Source organism: Crocuta crocuta, unplaced genomic scaffold, assembly GCF_008692635.1.
Source record: "Crocuta crocuta isolate KB4526 unplaced genomic scaffold, BGI_CrCroc_1.0 scaffold258, whole genome shotgun sequence".
NCBI classification, from domain to species: domain Eukaryota; kingdom Metazoa; phylum Chordata; class Mammalia; order Carnivora; family Hyaenidae; genus Crocuta; species Crocuta crocuta.
The window spans coordinates 3314889-3335784 of NW_027532842.1; the positions used below are offsets into that span (position 1 = coordinate 3314889).

General features: G+C 48.8%; 2 protein-coding genes across 3 annotated transcripts in view; one reads left to right on the forward strand and one right to left on the reverse strand.

The window, feature by feature from the left end:
* The first annotated feature begins 6192 nt into the window (after positions 1-6192).
* Positions 6193-19747, forward strand: MTIF3 (mitochondrial translational initiation factor 3). Of its 2 annotated transcripts, XM_077745341.1 has the most exons (6): positions 6193-6330; positions 10576-10830; positions 10976-11051; positions 15183-15640; positions 18400-18557; positions 19489-19747. In XM_077745341.1, exons 4-6 carry the CDS (start codon positions 15184-15186, stop codon positions 19705-19707), a joined length of 834 nt encoding a protein of 277 aa, XP_077601467.1. In that variant the 5' UTR covers positions 6193-6330; positions 10576-10830; positions 10976-11051; position 15183; the 3' UTR covers positions 19708-19747. The 2 variants fall into 2 exon arrangements, with proteins under 2 accessions (XP_077601467.1, XP_077601466.1); XM_077745340.1 differs by lacking the exon at positions 10576-10830.
* GTF3A (general transcription factor IIIA) overlaps positions 19692-20896 on the reverse strand; it is a 13957-nt gene continuing 12752 nt past the window's right edge. The window contains exons 10-11 of the mRNA XM_077745418.1: positions 20122-20181; positions 19692-19949 (exon numbers count right to left, since the gene is read on the reverse strand). Coding sequence (XP_077601544.1) covers positions 19785-19949; positions 20122-20181 — 225 coding nt within the window. The 3' untranslated portion in view covers positions 19692-19784. The remainder of the gene's footprint in view (positions 19950-20121; positions 20182-20896) is intronic.

Sequence of the window (20896 nt, forward strand, 5' to 3'; positions counted from 1 at the left end):
AGAGCAGAAGTCTCCTTAAACGATCCCTGCATTTGGCCAAGTGAGACTGAACTTGACTTTGAGCAGAACGTTAGTTAGAAGGTGGGGAGGACTATAAAGCTAGGTAGCCATATGGCAACAAGAAGGGGACATTCACAGTATTATGGCAAGAGAGGAGAGAGAAAGCCTAAGACAAGTAAAAATCACAAATTTCAAGGGGCACCTGGGTGGCTCAGTCAGTTAAGAGTCCGACTTCGGCTCAGGTCATGATCTCACGGTTCAAGCCCCGCATCAGGCTCTGTGCTGACAGCTCAGAGCTTGGAGCTTGTTTTGGATTCTGTGTCTCCCTCTCATTCTGCCCCTCCCCTGTTCATGCTCTCTCTCTCTCTCTCTCTCTCTCAGAAATAAATAAAACATTTAAAAAAAATCACTAATTCGAAGCCACTACAGTTTGGTACATGGAGCGCAGTGGCACTTGATACAGGGATGACGATATTATACAGGACCATATAATAATGTCTAGTCATAATGAAGCCCTTGTTCTTTAAAAAATTCATTATGCCATACTTCAGGATGCAATACTCTGCAATACGTTATCTAAAATACCTTTATTCAAAATGGTTAGAAGCTCTGTGTTTTTTTGGAAGGCATGCTTAGGTATCTGGAAGATTCTCTTATGCAAAATGTCTTATTTCCCAAATAATAATTAAATGCGTCCTCACTGTACTTAAAGCAAACATGTTGTCAAAGGCGTAGTACAGTACAGCATGTAGATGTGTTGACTGCACTTACCCTTGACCGTCAGATAGAAACCGAGGCTCTGGAAACCCAGGTTCGGGATTCTAACACCTCAACCACATGATGCATACATAAAACTCATGAAAAAGAAGTCGAGCCTCTTATCATAGAAATGCAGTTAAATAATACCTGAAGCCTTCGTGTATCACAAGACATTCAACATCAGTTCTAGGTAAATCATACCTCCTGATGGGTGTGATTTTCCAATTGAAAGGCGAGCATTGATAACGACTCTCTTTCCAAAGACCAATTTCCATAGGATTTCCATCTTTGGGTAGAAACTATGGAGTACTAGAATGGTAAGAGCATGAAGGACACATGCAGAAATCTATGGTGATCTCTTTTGCTTGCATAGAGAAATAATACACAGCTAGGTATGCCCAGTGTTACGCTCTAAATTTAAAGACACACATGCATGGAAACTTAAGAGGGGGCCTCTTTGGTAATTTTGGAAAAAAAAAAAAAACTGGGAAAACTATGCAAGGATGGTTGAAAGTAAACACACACAAAGAAGCTTCTAGACATTCGAGCCCCTGCATCTGATGGCTGAGGCATTCCTCCATTTCTAATGGGGAATTTTTTCAACACCCCTCACGGATTATTTTTGACTTAGCCAAGCAGGGAGCCTATTTGAAAGCTCCCAATTTGAAAATCATGGAAACTTTATAAAGTCTTCCACCTGCAACTCTCTTTAGGAACACAATCCTTTATTCTCTATAAAGGATGAAAACCTCCAGCCTATAAAAACTTTGTTAAGCTGCCACTGTCAATAGGGCCAAAAATAATAATAACAGTCGACAAAGAAGAAACAAATTGCATCTTCGAATAAGTTTTCTTGAAGCTCTTGTTAAAAGCTATAACCTCTGATGTTAACTAAATTTAACCCGTTCTGACCCTCACGGTGGCCCTTAACCTCTTCTTTCTTCTGCTTCCTGTGGTTGCTGGAGAAAACGGGCCCAGTCCTTGGAAAAGCGCTCTCTGTAGCACACAAAAGGCCCGGCCTTCCTGCTACCCCGTCAGGAGGCCCCAGATCGACCGAGGGGTCAGCACCTGTGCGGAGAAGCAGGTGACAGTGGTCGCCGGCATCCGTCCCCAGCAAGTTGTTAAGCGTGTCTACCCTTCAGCCACCACGCCGCAGTTTCCAGGCATTCAAGCTGCTGCGACTCAGGTTTTCTTTGTGAACGCAGACTTTAAACAAATTAACCTATTGCTGTTCAACTGACTGTAAAATTAATAGATTTACTGTTGCAAAAAAAAAAAAAAAGAAAGAAAGAAAGAAGAAAAACCGAGAGCTTTCACTTCCACTTTGGTAAGGTCACGGATGCGTCCTAAGCTGCCAACAAAACAGACTTGAACATCTTTGTGGCAGAACCTAGCAACTTTAAGGGAGGGGGTGGGGAGCAGCCAAACAAGGAAACGTACAGTGGAAAGTCTTCCTCATACAGTAAACGTGTTAAAATGCCACATCTGAGGCTCTTCTCAAAGTGAGAGGACAAATTTGTCTTATTATTAACACCGTATTTGCCTTCAGTCCTGCCTTTCTTGAAGAGCCTAACTAGAAAATCTCATGTGTTGAAAACCGTTACTGGATTTTATTTAAAATATAAAAGGCTAAGAATTCGGTCCTGCTTGGCTTGGATGTACGCAGTATGCACTGTACATTCTGTAAAAGGTTCCCAAACTAGGTCTTTGTACTTCTGCACGACATCCTAGGATGTAACGGGAATGATGTTCATTAAGTGTTTAGAAACGGCCAAAGTTCAGGGTGCCTGGGTGGCTCAGTCGGTTAAGCGTCCAACTTCGGCTCAGGTCATGATCTCATGGTTCATGGGTTTGAGCCCCGCGTCAGGCTCTGTGCTGACAGCTCAGAGCCCGGAGTCTGCTTCAGATTCTCTGTCTTCCTCTCTCTCTGCCCCTCCCCCTCTCATACTCTGTCTCTCTCCATCTCTCAAAAATAAATGAATGTTAAAAAAGATTTTAAAAATATGGCCAAAGTTCACTGGATCCTCCCAAAATCCAATGCCATTTGAAATGGAAGCACATGGCTCTATCGTGTTCCCAACAGAGACTTTCCAGCCAATTTTCTGCTTCGTTCAGTTGCACCAGACTTTTCACAGAAGATAAATGGATCTTCCATACAGAACTCTCTTTTATTCAGTAGACACGAAAGCTTTCCCAAAATTTATTACAGTACGTCATTCATTTTAGATGAATGTTTTTCACTGGTTCACAACCACCACCACGTTTTCATCGTTGGTGCCATTTTCTGACAAGAGGAATGATCAGTCGGGAAACCTTACACATGGTCACCTGATTCTGAATCTAGTCACAGTCTGAGAGGGTGTAAAGGGTTTGAACACAGATGCGGTGGCCAGATGTTCTCCCGCTCTCCTGGGGAATCAGCACACACAGCCACACGAGGCATTCAGGTTAAAGGAAGAGAGTCCCTCAGCCTTTCTGAACGTTGAAATGAGCTACTTATGCAAGGCTAAACCTCCCTTGCCTCAGAGTTTTCTCTTTTTAAGCGTGTGAATGTTTACATGCTTGGAATAGATGAATCACAGTTCTCCCTGGGGGTAAAGAGTAGAGACTATGAAAAGGCTTTGTGCGTTTGTGTGCTGTGATCGCGGCCACATGGTGTAGTGCTGAGGACATCTTCAGGATGTCTTTGACGAGTTCCCTCACATTCAGCCACAGCCCCTTGGGCACCCTGCTTTCCATGTCCCTTATGACAAGCTTGGGAACATAGTAAGGAGAGCATGGACCCTCTCAGCTGTTAAGAAGGTGCTGGAATGGGAAAGTCGCTGCCCTTTAAGACAACTGCTGTCAGCTTGATTTGGTAGGCCCTACGGAGGACCTCACACATTAAGAGACTTCGATTCCCCTTGTTCAGCAAAACTGTCCCGATGAGAGCTTGCAGTCTAACGACAGAGGGGATTTATATGCTAGCTGTAACCCATTAACAACTAGTTGTGGAAGAATCTCCTGAATATGGGAAGCCACGCAGGCTATGACTCATCTGGTGACCTCAGAATGAACACAGGATTTGATGAGTATATGATGAGCCTCTTAAAGTAATTGTTTGGAGCGACAGTGGCCTGATGAAGACACAGCCTAGTGCAAATAGCTTTTTGAAGGAATCGCCCTTAGAAGAATTACTCTGTGGAACAGATATTTTGCACCTCACTGACAGGCTGAGACTGCCTCTCTGTTCCAAAGACTTCCACCACGCCTGTGGAGAGAGGGGACTTTCAAAGCGAGGGGCAGAATTTGCCTTTAATCCTTTATCAGAGCAAAACGCCAATATACACGGTATAGGAGAAACTGTCATTTGGGGACCAACTGTGGAAATTAACATGGAAATTACTCTGTGGAGGAAAATGTAGAAGTTTTAGAGTCACCTGGGGTTGAGTTTTATTGAGTTACTTTTATGTTTTGGGGTGGGGTTTGTTTGTTTTTGGTAAATTATGGGTAGAAACAATTGCAATTGGGAAAGCTGTGTAATTTCTGAGAGACCGATGCACATATGCTGTTGGTTTACAGAGGATTCGTGGCATAGTAATAACACTTCCCCCAAACCAGGAAGTAGAGGCCATAAATACAGGAGGGACCTGAAAGAGCCATTTGCCTGCTTTACCATCATTATTCAAGGGTCTTCAAAATCAGCCACCATGAAACTGAATCCAAGACTCAATGACTCTTTAAAAGCTGCCACACCCCATTTCAGCTGGAGGTCAAAGCAGAGTTCAAGAGAAGAGATTTGAAACAAAACAAAAACTTTCTCTTGAGGGCAGGTCTGCAACCTGCGCCTTTTCCTCTGCTTCCAGGAAGACTGGAAGCACCTCCTTCTTGAGACAGCTGATGATGACAGTCCGGAAAACTTCCAGAACCATCTACTCAGGACATATGCCTCAAAGAGGGGATACCAAAGCGGTCCTGGAAGGTAGCTCCGGTTACTAACGATTACTTTGTGTGAATTCATTCAAATGACAATTTTCTCAAAGTCCTTAGTTTGGGTACTGAAATGCTTCAATTTTACGCATTTCACCAAATAGCTTCACAGACTTGTAACTCTACTGCTTCGTTACTTGAAGTCTAGCAACAGAGGGAATATTTAACATTAAGAGCACCAACTCTGGCTCTGGGCTGCTTGCCTTCCTTTATTTATTTATTTTTTAAATTTATTTTGAGAGGGAAACGGAGCACATGAGCAGGGGAAGGGCAGAGAAAGAGGGAGAAAGAGAATTTCAAGCAGGCTCTGTACTGACGCGGGGCTCAGACCCACGACCCATGAGATCATGACCTGAGCCAAAGTCAGACTTTTAAGTGACCAAGCCAACCCAGGCGTCCCTAGTCTTGAGTCCGCTACTAGTGTGACCTTGGGCAAACTGCTGAACTTCTGTAGTCTTCAGTTCTCTCGTCTGTGAAACGGGGTAGGAAGCTTGAGGATTAAGTGACTTGAGAGAAGTAAAACGCTTAGAAAGGTGCCTTGCAGGCACACAAGTAAATTCTATAAATGTGCATATTTATAATTGTTGAGCACCTACCATTTCCAAGGTATGCAGTAGGTCACTCTACACTAAACAGACTTATACGTTGGTATTATGGGATAATTTTGGTAGAATAACAGAATCTCTTAACTCTTAACTTGGGAATGGCCGGCATGCAAAGACTAACCTTGGACTTTGGGCCACCTCCACCGCTTAGTTGTTTCTGGGTTTACCACTTCGCTATTTCAACAAAATAGCACAAAACATACCAGACGCCGGGATTTGATGAGGAAATAGAAACGTGGGCCTCTGCTCTCGAGGAGCTACTTAAACCTGAACTAGTGTTTTGATCTGTAATAAAGCAGGTAAAATCGGATCCAAGAAATCATTTAAGGAGAATTTGGTAATATCCTGTAGTTTGCCCCCAATACCGTAAAGTCCCTAATGATGTGGCCTCCCTAAATCACGACGGCTTATTCCCACTGGGTCGCTGAGGAACTTCCGACGAAGACGAGGCGAGCGCAGGGAGGGGACAGCGACACTGCGGCGGCGGAGGGTACTGCAGCCCCCGGGACACACCCCCGCTTTGGAGGGGACTCTGCCCTACCTACTCCGGACACACCGCTTCCCCACCACGGGCCCGGCTTCGCCTTCGTAAAACCGACGGTCTGCTGGAAGCTCTCCCAGTTACATCAATTGAATCCTACACCCCCCCGACCCCACCTCCGGTGATCCAGGGCTCGGGAAGCTTAAGACCGTCTTTTATTTCCCGGATCTGTTTGCTCACCGGGGACAGTGCTCCTTAAGCCACGGGAACTAGAAGAACGTTTATGAAACATTTTATTCGACGTTAAATTAAAAAAGCGGCCGCGGAGGAACCGCCCCTCGCGCGCCGCCCTTTCCGTCGGAGGACCTCGGGCCGCCAGCGGGAAGGCGCGCCTCCCTACGTCACCTTTCCTTTAAAAGCCGAAGCCCCGCCCACTACGGAGGGCGAAGGGGTTCACCCCGCCAGGGCCGTTCGCGGCTTCTTCCGCCAGAGCTTCCAATCGTCGGCGCGGCATAGGTAAAGCTAAAGGCGAGGGGCGCCGAGCGGGTGGGGGCCTGTGTCAGGAGGGCGAGGCCTAGGTGCAGACCTGCGGAGGAGGCGGCGTCGCGCTCGGCCGCGTNCGGCCTCCTCCCTGGACGGCCCGCCCCTCCGTGGCGTGCACGCGCGCCCCGCATATCCCCACGCCCCTTCTCTGGCGGCGGCGCGCCGAGAGACACCCCCCCCACTTCCGGGAGTGGGCGTGGCCGCGGCCGAGACACGTGACCGTGCGGAAGAGCCCGGCATCCTGCGCGGTAGTACCTGGTACCTGCGCCGGAGCAGGAAAGGGGGCCCCACGCCTTTTCTATCACCTGCAGCCGTCGCGGAGGGTTCCTAAGCGACTGCGGGATGTCGGTTTTCCCCGCTTACTGCTTAATAGGCTCCATGGTTTTTTTTTTAATGTTTATTTTGAGAGAGAGACAGCATGAGCAGGGGAGGGTCAGAGAGAGGGAGATACAGAATCTGAAGCAGGGTCCAGGCTCTGAGCTGTCAGCACAGAGCCCAACGCGGGGCTCGAACCCACGAACCCTGAGATCATGACCTGAGCCGAAGTCGGACACCCCACCGACTGAGCCACCCAGGCGCCCCGTTAAGATTCTTGAAAGAAGTAAATAGCTTTCCTGCTGAAAAGCTCGGTTTCATGTTCGTGGAAGGCTTCAGTCTAAGTACAGAGAGTGGGGGGAGTCTGTCTGTAAAGTCAACGACTGTTTATTGGGCCAGGGACGATATAGTGAAAGATAACTGAGATTCGTTCCCAGCCTCAGGAACCCACCGTCTAGTAAAGGAGAGAAACAGCAGTAGATAATCACAAAGTTGTAATTGTGGTAAGTGTTATAAAGGAAAGTTAAACTATACTATACAAGCATTTAAAAGTGAGCTCAACAAAGAGATGAGGGGGCAGGGGGACTGGGGCTGATGGGCTTCGTTTGGAAGGTAGTCCGAAGAATGCCCAGAGAAAGGGAGCATTAAGCAACGATCTGGCGTTTCTTAAGCCTAAGGGAAGAGCATTTCAAGAATCTGGACGGCCGGTGTTTAGACACATAGGAAGTTTGGTATAGGACATGCTAGAGAGGTGGCAAGAGCCTTTGGCCTCATGGAAGATGTTGGCCTGTAATTTGGGGCAGTTTTAAGGTGGGGAGGGCACAGTGTGTGGTGAGAGCAGTGCGGAGGCAGGAAGGGATTGCAAAGTTCTAATGTGTAGTCTCCAAGAAAATGGAAAAATACCAGAACAGTCGTTGCCTCTGGATGGGCTTGGAGACTGACTTGGAAGAGGCATGAAGGAACTTTCTGGGGTGGTGGGTGGTAGTATTCTACAGGTTGGCGGGAGTTTTAGTTACCGAGGTGTTTGTACTTGTCAAAGCTGATTAAAAGATATGCTTAAGATTTGTACATTTCATTGTATGTGCACATTTGCCTCAAAGTGAAAGGAATCGTAAACAGATATTGAACCCTAGTTAAGGGTATGCATGTTGAATGAAGTATTTGAGGATGAAGTGTACCGATGTCTGCAGTCTACTTTGAAATGTATCAAAACATAAATGGATGGAAAAAGAAATAAATAGACAAATAAAACAAGGATACCAACATGTAGAATCTAGATGAATGGGGTATTGGGGTGTTCACTGTACAGTTGAAAGACTGAACATTTTTATAGTAAAAGTCGGGGGAAATAGTCCTGAAAGAATATTACTCACTTTAAACAACCGCAGACTAATGTGAAAAGATAAAGAACACAGTTCTAACTAAGCTCATCAGAAATACACAGTGTATGGAAGTAGCCACATGTTTATTTCATAACGCCCTGCTTTATGGCTTAATATTTATTTATTTTTAATATTTTGTTTATTTCTAGGAGAGAGAGAGACNACTAAGCCACCCAGGCGCCCCTATGGCTTAATATTTAAAATCATTTCAATTTCTTATGGAATATGTGGGTCAAACACCGAAACTACTCTGCGTTGTGTGCATTTGGACTAATGCAGCTGTCGTTTTTCTCCCAGGGTCCCAGGCAGGTTAGTGATGGCGGTGAAGTCAGTCCTGCAGTGGAGAGAGGACTGAAATTAGTAGCAGTGAAGGGGCTTTTTGAGGGCACTTGTCAGTTTATCCTCCAGAGCTTGCAGGATATGTTTTCAGCGATCCAATCTTGAGTAAATAAGGAACCAAAAAAAAATACTTTTTTCCCTAGATGTAGAATCAGCTACCCAATTAAAAACCACCAGTAGAGGCAGATTTCCCCATCTATGGTGCGGGATCATAGATGATCTCGGTAAGGTCCGAGTTACCACAAGACCAGAAATGGATACTTCATGCTATAAAATTGTGTGATTTAAGTAGATGTGTCTAAGGTCATTGGCTTTTAAAATAGTTCTGGATGGGGGCGCCTGGGTGACTTAGTCGGTTAAGCGTCCAACTTTCACTTGGGTCGTGATCTTGCGGTTCGTGGGTTCGAGCCCCTCGTTGAGCTCTGTGCTGACAGCCAGCGCAGAGCCTGGAGCCTATTTCAGAGTCTGTGTCTCCCTCTCTCTCTGACCCTCCCCTGCTCACGCTGTCTCTCTCTCTCTCCTAGAAATAAATTAAAAAAATAAAAAAAGTTCTGGATGTTTCAGAAGGGATAACTGTGGAAGTAAGTGACTAAATGCACCGATACTGTCATGAGAACCTAAGCGTTTCTATTTCGATTTAGACCACGGGCTCATTCTGCCTACTGTTGGTTTGACAGAGGTATCAAAGACATTTAGGGGCGCCTGGGGGGCTCAGTCAGGTGAGCGTCCGACTTCAGCTCAGGTCATGATCTCACGGTTTGTGGGTTTGAGCCCCATGTCGGGGTCTGTGCTGACAGCTCAGAGCCTGCTTCAAATTCTGTGTCTCCCTCTCTCTCTGACCCTCCCTTGCTCATGCTGTCTCTTTCTCTTTCAGAAATAAACACACACACACACACACACACACACACACATACAAATAAACACATGTAATCTCTCATGAGAGAGCAAGTCTTCCTATTTTACATCCACCTTGAAAGTTTTCTTAACTTTGTTCTCATAGCCCCAGACATCAGAGCTTAAACTACGTGAACCCACTTAATGTTATAATGTTTTATTAGTGGGGCACCTGGATAGCTAAGTCTGTTAAGTGTCCAACTCCTGATTTCAGCTCAGGTCGTGATCTCAAAGTTTATGAGTTTGAGCCCTGCATGGGGTGTACTGATGGTACAGAGCCTGGTTTTGGATTCTCTGTCTCTCCCTCTCTCTCTGCCCCTCCCCTGCTTGCACTCTCTGTCTCTCTCTCAAAATAAATAAATACACTTTAAAAAATAGGGAAATAATGTCTTATTACTTATTTTCTTATGTCTTGTTTTGAGGGGGTCCTGATTCAGTTTTTTATTTTTATTATTATTTTTTTAATGTTTATTTTTGAGAAAGAGCATGAGCAGGGGAAGGGCAGAGAGAGAGGGAGACACAGAATCCGAAGCAGGCTCCAGGCTCCGAGCTGTCAGCACTACCCGATGCAGGGCTTGAACTCATGAGCCACGAAATCATGACCTGAGCCGACATCAGACGCTCAACCGACTGAGCCACTTGGCGCCCGTAAAAATGTTTTAATGATGAACAAAATGAACCACACAGATAAGTTGTGAGACTGATAACACCCGTGTAGCCATAATGAAGATTCAGCAGGTGTTGCCACACTGCACGTATATTTTGTGCCACATCTTGTCAGATTAAGTGGCAGATGTCACTCTACCCCGAAAACAACTGAGTCCCCTCCCAAGAATGGCATTGTCGCCGAGGCCATGCACAGTACTCCTCTGATAGCATCCGGTCCGTCAGGAATCTCCTCCATATCCAGCTTGTCCCCTGTATCTCGATGTTCCTTTTTAGTTGCTTTTTTTCCAAACACCCTGTATTTTATCATTGTGTCTCCTCTGTGTTTTTTTTTAATGTTTTTTTTTTAAATGTTTTATTTATTTCTAGGAGAGAGAGAGAGAGACAGCGTGAGCAGGGGAGGGTCAGAGAGAGAGGGAGTCACAGACTGAAACAGGCTCCAGGCTCTGAGCTGGCAGTCAGCACAGAGCCCGACGCGGGGCTCGAACCCACGAACCACAAGATCATGACCTAAGCGAAAGTTGGACGCTTAACCGACTAAGCCACCCAGGCGCCCCATCCTCTGTGTTTTTAATCAAGATTAGTCCCCCCCCTTCACTCCCTATAACACTTTTTTTTTAAGACACCGAGCCAGTTGTCCCACAGTCTGGATCTCTCTGATTTGTTCCTCTCTGAGCCCGGCCCTTGTGTTCCTCGGAAACCGGAGGCTAGGTCCAGAGGCCGGACCGGGTCCCTGAAGCTCTTCCGGCAGGACCGCCCCGCAGAAGGGCCGAGCAGGTGGCGCACTGTGCGAGGAGGCGTGCGCGGGGATGCTGAGTGTGACCTTCGGGTGGGCAGGGCGACAGCCACAGCGTGTCTTCCCCATTTCCATCTGCAGGTGATCTTTGCGTCCCCCCCCTCCCCCCCCAGGCACCATATGAACAACTNGCTTTTTAGCTCATGATTTTTGTACCTGAACCCATGATTTGGCTGAAGGTGGCAATACGGTGATTTCTAAACTCCTTCTCTTCTCCATTTGTTAGCCGGCATTCTCCTCTAACGAAGAGCTTTTCCTTCACCAACTGGGGATGATTACCGACTGCGCTTCTTCCTAAAGAGGTAGGATGGATGCTTAGTTCTTTTTCTGGACCGATTTTCACAGCCAGGAGTCAGGGTGATGGTCACGTACAGTTCTGGCAAAGGATCTTTCTTTTGAGTAGATGGTTGCATATTCAGTGTGTTAAAATAACTTTCAGCCATTATTCTTTAATGTTGAAATTACCACACATTCGGCCATTGGGGGTTTCTCCATGCTACCTACCTGTGAATGACATGTCAGCAAACAGTATTATACTACTACCGGGGAAATCAGAAAACTGGATGTTTGAAGGAATTAGTGGGGGTAATGTTATCATGGTTATTAAAAAGGTAAAAGAAGGGCATCTAGGTGGCTCAGTCAGTTAAGCATCTGACTCCCGATTTTGGCTCAAGTCATGATCCTAGGGTCTTAGGATTGAGCCCCACATTGGGCTCTGCGCTGAACATGGAGTCTGCTTAAGATATTCTCTCCCCCACCCACTCTCTCCCTCCCCTGCTTGCACATTCTCTGTCTAAAATAATTTTGTCATGTTTAATTTTTGAGAGAGACACACACACAGACTGTGAGCAGGGGAGGGGCAGAGAGAGAGGGAGACACAGAATCCAATGACAGGCTCCAGGCTCTGAGCTGTCAGCACAGAGCCCAACGTGGGGCTCCAACTCACGAGCCATGAGATCATGACCCGAGCTGAAGTCAGGTGCTTAACCAACTGAGCCACCCAGGTGCCCCTCTCTAAAATAAAGTTAAAAAACAGGTAAAAGAGTCCTAACCTCCTAGAGATAACATACTGAAATATTTGTTGGCAAGATAGGATTTACCTTGAAATAGTTCATGGTGGCTGGCGGTGAGGGGGGTGGAGGGAATTGCTGAGGGAGAGAGGAAGCAGTTTGGCCACACACTATTCATTATGAAGCTGCGTGAAGGATGCTTAGGGTTTTACTATGTGATTTTTCCAGTACATGTTTGAAACTTTTCCTAGTGGGAAGTTTTTTAACTATTTGAATGTAAGTTGGTATTTGCAATTCGGATTTCGTGATCTCACAGCTTTTTTCTTAACTGTGTATTTATATTTTTATCTATGAAAAGCTTATTTTGAAGGAAGTATGTACGCGTTCAGCTTTGCTGACATAAAGCCAAAATTGAGCCAGTATTGGAGCTTAATTGCTGTGGAAATCAAGGAAACTTAAAACTTTTTAAAATTTAAGTAATGGTAAAGAACTTAAAGAAAAACATAGTTGTGGTATTTTTCCGCTCTTTACCTTTTCCTCCTCTTGGAAAGTGTTTTTTGAAGCCTTAGAAAGTTTTTTGCCATCATTATTCTGAAATAGTCTTTATTTTGTAAATAAATGTGCTAGTATAAAAAATACTTCTTCCAGGGGCTCCTGGCTGACTCAGTGGGTAGAGCATGTGACTCTGGATCTCAGGGTTGTGAGTTCAAGCCCCACCTTGGGCGTGGAGCCTATTGAAAATAAAATTTAAAAAAATAAGAAATAGAAAGGCTTCTTCCCTGTAAAAGATTGAGAAAAAATGGTAAGAAGGATGGGAGCAAAACCATCACTTGTATCTTCAACCACAGACGACCAGGGTTTCCATAGATTTCTTTTCCTCTTTTTTCCTGTGCCCTGCCTGTTATTTATTTGCCTCCGTTTTGAAATGATATCATCTGCTTTACTGTGTCGAGAATCCATTACACAGGACGGGTCCGCTCCCGCCCGTTAATGCTAGGGCCACCCCAACTCACTGCGACAGTTGGTGCCGCTGCTGTTTTTCTGCCGATAAGTGGAAAAACAAGTCGTCTCTGGTCTCTTCAGACCGCCCTGTTTTTTTTTTGGTTTGGGGGCTTCCTCCACTGACAAATACCCAGCTTTTTGGTGAAACAGCACTATCGCAGCTATTTAAAATCCAGTTTGCTCCCGTCTTAGAGCCTTTAGCACAAGTACAGCGGAGCTTCCAGCCACCACGTAATGACAGAGAGTGACTGCATCCCATTCCCTGGGGGGGGACCGTCTGGCGCAGATCTTCCTCAGCTCAGCGGACATGGGACGTGCCAGCCGGAATGTGACCCCGGGGTTCACCTGCGTGTGCGCACACTGGGAGGGAATGATGCAGGACAGGTGTCGGATGCCGGCGGCCCCGCCCCCCTCGCGGCGGTTTCCTTGGTCTCATTCACTCAGCACGTCCCTGCCGAGCTGGGCTCTAGGCTGTAGCGTTAGGAACGCAGCGGCGAACAGAATGCACGATCAGGTGTTCTCACGAAGCTTGCATCCTAGCGAGGAAAGATGATGAACACGTGCGCAAATAAATATACAGTGTATCGGGCGGTGGGGTTTTTTTAAAGGCAAGGTCATGGCTTTGAGAGCAGTGGAGCGTGCAGTACTATACAGAGTGGATGGGGAGGCCTCGCTGGGCAGGAACCCCCCCAGCCGGGCCCTCTGCTGTGTGAGGGAAGGGAGCTACCAGGCTACCTGGGTCCAGAGCCCGGTGAGGCTGGCACAGAGCCCAGGAGGCGGGGCAGGTGCTGTGGGCGGGGCGGGGGGGCACCGGAGGCCCCTTGCTGGGCTTGGCTGATAGCCCTCGGGAGATGAAAGCCGGTGGAGGATTACGAGCAGGGGAGAGGCGTCATCTGCTGCGTGCATTGTAAAAGGGTCGCTGTGTGCCCCGTGGGTGAGGGATTATAGGGGGTAAGGGCAGAAGCGGAGAGGAGGCCATGATGTAAAGCAGGGGACAGGACGATAGTTGTGGAGCGGGGTGACAGCAGCTCGGGAGGTGAGGAGCGCTTGGGTCCCACGTGACTTTAGAGGCTGAACAGCGAGGGACTGATGAATCTCGAAGAGATAAAGGACAGGGAAGGATAACTTTGCTCTTTGGGGCCTTGAGCGGCCGGAGGGGCACATGGTCTTTATACGAGGTAGGGAAGACGAGGAAGGAGCCAGCGCAGGGCGGAAGAGGGAGAGTTCGGGGGTGGACATGTGAGACATCTAAGTGGACTGGTTGGGCCGCAGTCAACGCTCAAGTCTGGGACTCAGGAGAGAGGCCGGAGCCAGCGCAGTAAATGCGGGCGTTCCCCAGCTGGGCGAGGACAGAGCGGGATTGTGTGCGTTCCTTCACGTTCCATCCAGTTTACTGTCTTTCTTTTTTTTTCCCCCATATCACTCGTTACCTGAGGGGTGGTGGGAGGGGTGGGATCGGTGGTGGTGCGGCCCAGTGAGGTCAGAGCTAGCGGCCAGAGGGAACTTCCAGTCGTAGCGAACACCCAGGTGGCTCATGCAGGGACCCGGGGACCGTTCTTTGAGAAGCACTGCTGAAGGCTCCGCGTCCTCTCTTCGTCATGGACAGGGCCACCTCCCTGTGTTCCTGTGCTGCTCAGCAAACCCCAGATGACACGAGTGGGTCCTCTCGTCCCTCCCCCAGCCTGCACCTCTAGGCTCTGCCTAACGTGCGAGTGGAAGGGGAGAGCCACGTGCTGGGGGAGAGAAGCAAGTCAGAAGTCAGAATGCCGCTCATAAGAGCAGCGGTTATTCCCATGCAGTAAACCAGCGCCACGCGTGTCTGACGCTTGGTGAGCGCCTGGTCGTAACGCCTCACCTTGTGAGCCACCCGTTCCGTGTACGAGGACGGCACTTTGATTCCTGTCGGGAGCTTTCCTTCCCGAGCGTCTCCGTTCGAGCTCCCTGCTTTCCCAGAATAGCGCCTTAGCCTTCTCTCTTGTCACCAGACACACTGATGACAAGTTGTCAACCGCTGGTCGCGTTAGAAATTCATAAATCGGTGTTTATGCATCACCAAGGACTTTACGTACCACATTCTCCTAAATAAACCTGTAGGATGATACCGGCTTTCGGAGCCGGCACTAGGAGATCCTTGGGAAAGAGATCAAAGGAGGTAGTAATGGGGGAAGAAACGATGGAAGACGAAAGCACTGTGCAAACATGGCTCCTTCTGACCGTAACTTGCTCTGGAGACGGTACCACCAGGACTTAGTGCGACTGCAGTCGCCTGGTAGCCCGTGTTGTTGGTGTAAATTTCCCCCGCACGGATCCACAAGGTTTACAGGTGACCTGCAGCCTCACACACGCGCTCCACGTGCCACAGTATCCAGCCACGGGGATGAAATGACTGAAGCGTGACACACCTCTCTCCCTGCTTTTTAGGATGGCCGCTCTTCTAAGGAGGCTGACGTTGCAAACCGTGAAGACGGAGAATAACTGCGTCACACGTCTTGGTACATACGCCCTGCACAGGACCGCACCAGCGCTGCCGTCCCCCAGAGCCTCTGTCCCCACGCCGTCCTGCCCGATTCACACAGGAGCTCTCGGCACCGTGGCGGACGCCCAGGACGAAAGGAAGAAGAAAAAGAAGAATGACTCAGACTTCAGCAACATCGGAAGGAAGATTCACGAGCGAGTTATCCACGTGCTGGATGAGGCCGGCAACGACTTGGGGCACATGCACCGAGCAGACGTGATCCGGCTCATGAACGAGCGCGACCTGAGGCTCGTGAAAAGGGACAGCGGCGCGCAGCCCCCGCAGTACCAGCTGCTGACGGGGGTGCAGATTCACGAGGAGCGCCTGCGGCTCCGGGAGTCGGAGAAGGCCCACCCGAAACCCGGTAGGTGGCCTGCTGCCGGCTCCCTGAGCCCTTGGGGCCGCAGACCAGCGGCTGGGGCCTCGCGACCGCGGGGCTGCGGGCAGCGGGGAGGTTCACGGTCGCCCCGCCGCTGCCCACACCTGTCTCCAGCTCTCGCTTCCTTTCCGTCCCTCTTCTGGTCTTTTGTCCTTGATGCCCCGTGGTCTGCCCCTCTTGCTCGAGGCCTGGGTACAGTGAGGGGGAAACCAGGGAGGCCCCCCAAAATGACGGGACCTCTTTTCCTCTGGGTCTGATCCGGGGGTGGCAAGGCCGCTGGCAGCCAGAAGGAGATGAGCCTCGGAAGAGGCGGAACCGAGTCCGCGTCCCCCTCCTTCCCCCTCGTGCCCGGCCAGCTTTCTGGAAGCACTTGCCTGTGTCCGAGGTGGTTCATGGAGTGCCCCGCACGCCCTGATGGTAGTCACGCTCGTAGACACACTTGCACGCCCTTGTCTTTTATGTCTATGGAGCCACGACCTAGAAACGGAGTGAAAATTCTCATGATTCCTAATAAGTGCTGATCCTGACGAAAGACTGTGTTATGGAAAAAGCCCCGGGGGTGGGGGCAACAGACAGTCCCAGAGCTGCCACCATGAGGTCACGTGTCTCAGGAAAGGCACGCGCTCTCCGTGGCTCGGTTTTGTAGCACCACATTAAACAAGTACTGGCCGGAAAAGAAACCATCTTCAGAAGAGGCCAGCCGGGGTGGGGAGGGTATCAAACTGCATCGCAGAGAAAACGGGGAGCAGCCCCGAGAAGCTCGGAGAAGACGCGTTGCTGTTTGCAGAGATGGGGGCCGAAGGCGGTAAAGGCATTATTCTGTTCTGATAGAGACATAGGAGCAGCTGCAGGAGCTTAGAGGCAGCCAGGGGGTGTTCATCCAAGGAGTTTTTCTAGAAAAATTACCCTGGGGAACTAGAAAGCATACAGGGAAATAGAAACACCTGTTACCCACTGTCCACAATGGACAAGCGTTAACTTTGTCGTACTTCAGATTTCTGAACAAAGTATGACATTACAGGAAAGTTGAAGTCCTCCCTCCCCACTGCCATGGACACGGGCGTGGAGCTGCGTTGTTAAACTTCGGTTACGTAACACGGTATCGAGCATGGTCTCGTGCACATGACAGTCACGTCGTGCTGTTGTCCGGAGCTGTGCTTATATAACAGCCGCAGCTAACTTACTGGAATCCCTAAATGGAATCCTGAGAATATCCATATACCGTGGATTTGTTAGTGCCTTTCCATAGACCCTGGGCTTGTTTCCAGCCTTTCATCCTGGGACCAGAGAACAGGTCCGTCAGAGTCCATGGGGCAAATTGTCAGCAAGTATGACATTCCTTCCTGTGCGCCCTCACCACACCTGGTTCTCCCATCCAGGCTTTGTCACGCTAATGGGTGAGAAACCCGGTCTTATTACGCATTTGTACTTCATTCCCCATTTGAGTTGCCTCTTCTGTGAATTGCCTATTTATGGTCCCTTTTCCTCTACTCGCATGGTCCCACCCCCACTCCCGCCCCCTGCCCCCTTCAATTTGTAAGGTTCTCTGGGTGACGCAAAATACGTTATCCTAGTTAGATTTCTTTTTCTTGCACTTTTCAAAATTACACCATAGTGTCTTTGATAGAGGCAATTATCAATTTTTTAACAAAATCCTTCTTTTTAAAAAAGTTTGTTTACTTTTTAGAGAGAGAGTGTGAACAAGGGAGGGACAGAGAGGCGGGGAGACAGAATCCCAAGCAGGCTCCAGGTTCTGAGCCGTCAGCACAGAACTCGATGCGGGGCTTGAACTCACAAACCATGAGGTCATGACCTGAGCCGAAGTCCAAAGTGGGGAAGCTCAACCGACTGAGCCACCCAGGCGCCCCTTGACAAAATCCTTCTATCCTGAGGTCACAAGTATATCCATTCTTTTCTTCTATTTTAAAGTTTTTTTTCACGTGCAGTCAGTCAGTGCTCCTCAGGTGATTGTTGTGTGGGTTGAAACCTAACTTTCCCCCCATATGAATACTCTGAAGTGTCCCATCACTTTTACTAGGGAATCTGTTCCTTCCCTGTAATTTTCTGAGTCAGGATTTCCGTTGCTGGATACAGCATGTCAAGAACTCCCTCTCGTCTGATGCAGTCTGGGTGACCCCACTGTCACTAGAAGGGCACCACTAACGGAGTCAGATGAGAGGAGTACTTACTTCCCAGGGGCAGCTGGGTGGCTCAGTTGGGTGAGCGTCCAACTTCGGCTCACGTCATGATCTCACAGTCCATGGGTTCGAGCCCCACGTCAGGCTCTGTGCTGACAGCTCATAGACTGGGGCCTGTTTCAGATTCTGTGTCTCCCTCTCTCTCTGACCCTCCCTGGTTCACACTCTCTCTCTCAAAAGTAAACAAAAAAAGTGTTTTTTAAGACTACTTCCTAAACGCTGCTCCAGTCAGAAAGAAAAAGGCCAAGTTTATTGTGAAGCTAAACTTGTTCCTTTAAAAGGACCATTCTTTTGTACTTTTATCAAATGAGGGTAATAAATGGGAGCATTTCATATCTAAATTATTAATAGGTAAAAATTGGTACTTTTATGTCTATCTATTTTCCTTATTTAAAAAAGTGTTTCCTGGTCTGTGAAACAAAGTCAAGCGAGAGGAGCATCCGGGCCCCTGAGGCAACCGGACATCTCCAAAGTGTGCGTGACCCAGCTCAGGTCCCCGAAGGGACTGGTGAGCAGTCCCGTCACCAGGTCTCTCTTTTACACTAGTGCCTACGCTGACAAAGGAACTAACTTTTTCTTCTAATATCGGACGACATGATTTGGACACAAAGAGTAAACAGATTCAGCAGTGGCTTGAGAAGAAATATAAAGTTCAAATTACCATAAAGAAAGGGAAGAACGTCGAGGAGCCGGAAAATAAAATGGTAAGTAAAAGCAGGCAGGAGTAATTGCACGTCTTGTTTTCTGCTCTAAAAATAAGGTTGTAGAAAATCTGGAGAAGATAAAGGCAAAGAAAAGGAACTGGCGAATTCTACCCAGTGCTGGCAGTAGCTTTCCAATCCGTTCTTCAAAATGGAAGCATACGCTGCACGTACTTTTTCCATTGAAACAATTATTTTGTCATGTGAAAACATTGCACTTCGTAATTTTAAGAGTAATGTAGCCTCTTCTTTTACAGATTTTCTTTTACAGCACCTAACGTTCAAACAGAAAAAGAGATTCATTTTTTGTCTGTTTCTGGTTTATAAATGCCTCTGAGAATTCTCATAGATAAAGTTAAATGGGCTTTCTGAAAAGTGTCAGTTTACACTCCCAGGGTAAGCTTACAGAAGATCCACTCGCTTCTAGAGTCCGTGAACTCAGCAGCCGAAAGTCCAGTGGTTTCTACCCTCGTTCCGCTGGGATCACTGAGACGTGGGACCCAGCCCGGCTGACCCTGCGTCTCTAGAGAACTCAGTGTGTTTTTCGACTCACCCCAAGTGACTCTGCTGACGAGTGTTAGGAACCCACAGGGCTGACAGTTTGGGGACAAGGAGGTCCTCCGCCAATGCGCCACCCACTGCTTTGTACTTCTTTTCTCCGAGAGGGTAGTTGGAGCCAAGCATGGCCCCTCGGTGCCACTGACGAGCGGGGATTTTCAACTGTCGACTTTTCGTGCATTAGTGTAGTTACATGGAGTTTGTGAAACTGCCTGGTTATCGTACGAGCTTAACCAGAAAGGCACATTTGATTTAGTGAATCGCTTAAATAACAGCAATCCAAGAATGCAGATTTGGATGGGTATTAGCGCATTAGCACTAGAAAGAAGCGAAGACTGTGGGCTGAAATTGATTTTTGGCCGATCTCCCTTTCTAGGAGGAGATGTGTCATCAGATACTCCAAACCGTGCCCGGAATAGCCACCTTCTCGACCCAGCCACAGCCTGTTAGGGGAGGGCGGGCCGTAATGTGTGTTCTGCGCCCTCTGAGCAAAAAGGAAGAGCATGCGTACAGAGAGGCTCACGGGACCCCAAACGAGGACACTCTGAACAAAGAGAACAGAAACGACAGAGAATCCGATGTTGTGCATCCGTGATTTTAATAAAGAGAAATGTGCCTCTGAGAGGAGGTAACTGGCTGGTGTGTCGTCCTTTGGACCAGGCGACCTGGCACTCAGCTGGGGGTAAGCACTGCCACCATCGAGAGCACGCGGTCATTGGTGCAGCCCGGTGACTCTCCGTTTTCAGGCAGGGACGAGCCCTGTCCTTGCTTCTTTTTAGGAGGAATGTATCCACTGAGACGGGAGGCCAAACTCCGTTTCTCGCGAGATCGTTTCACCTTTGGAAATGAGAGAGCAGGACAGTGAGAACTCGGGATACTGCCCGCCCCTGAGGGCCCCCAGCACCACTTGCACCCCTTTATGAGAAAGTGACGTCCAGCGATCGCTTTCCTCGCTGGGGCACTCTCGGTTTAATATTCTCTTGCTCACAGCGCGCCGCACTTCATTTACCTTGAGCTTCATTTTCTTCTTGTCGGGGTCGTGCACCACGGCATGCCTGCTGAGACTCTGCTGCAACAGGGGAGAAAGAAAAGGTGGTATTTTTAAAGCTGCAATTTTGGTGCCTTTTAATACAAAACCTCATGAGTTATTTAAATAAACCCTCACCCCTGTCTCTGTTACACAGTTGGGGGACCCACCCTCCGCTTAAAGGCTCTCCCACCAGGGCAGAGTCCCCCTCGCACCCTAGACCTGTCACTGCCTCTCCCACAGGGGGGCCGGTGAGGGAGTCACACGGTCTCACCCCCGGGGGGCACCGCAGCTGCTCCTGAGGGGAGGGAACCAGCTGAGGGTGAGCCATTCCTGTAACTGACTAGTCCGCGGCCTTCCCAGACACCAGTGGAAACCTGACGGGTCCCGCTGTCCTGGATGACAGCAGTGAGGACCACGGGCAGCTCGGAGCCGCTGGCTAACGGCCGGCACCCCCGCTGCGCCCGCCCCACGGCGCCTGGGAGAGCACCAGCCAGAGAGTCTGCAGAACTGACGGCCCCCATGGAGTGTCCCGATCTCACCCGCCCACACCACAGCAGGATCTAGACCAGACCCCAGTCCTCGCAGTCCCCAGATGGGGGTCTCAGGGGCACCCGGACAGCAGCCTGCTCTTGTGGTACCACTAAAAGCCACTGGTTCTCAAATTAGGTAACGTAGGAATCACCCGGAAGATTTGTTAAAACACAAAGGACCGGGTCTCTGATTCAGTAGTGGGGGGGGGGGGAGGGGGCTAAGG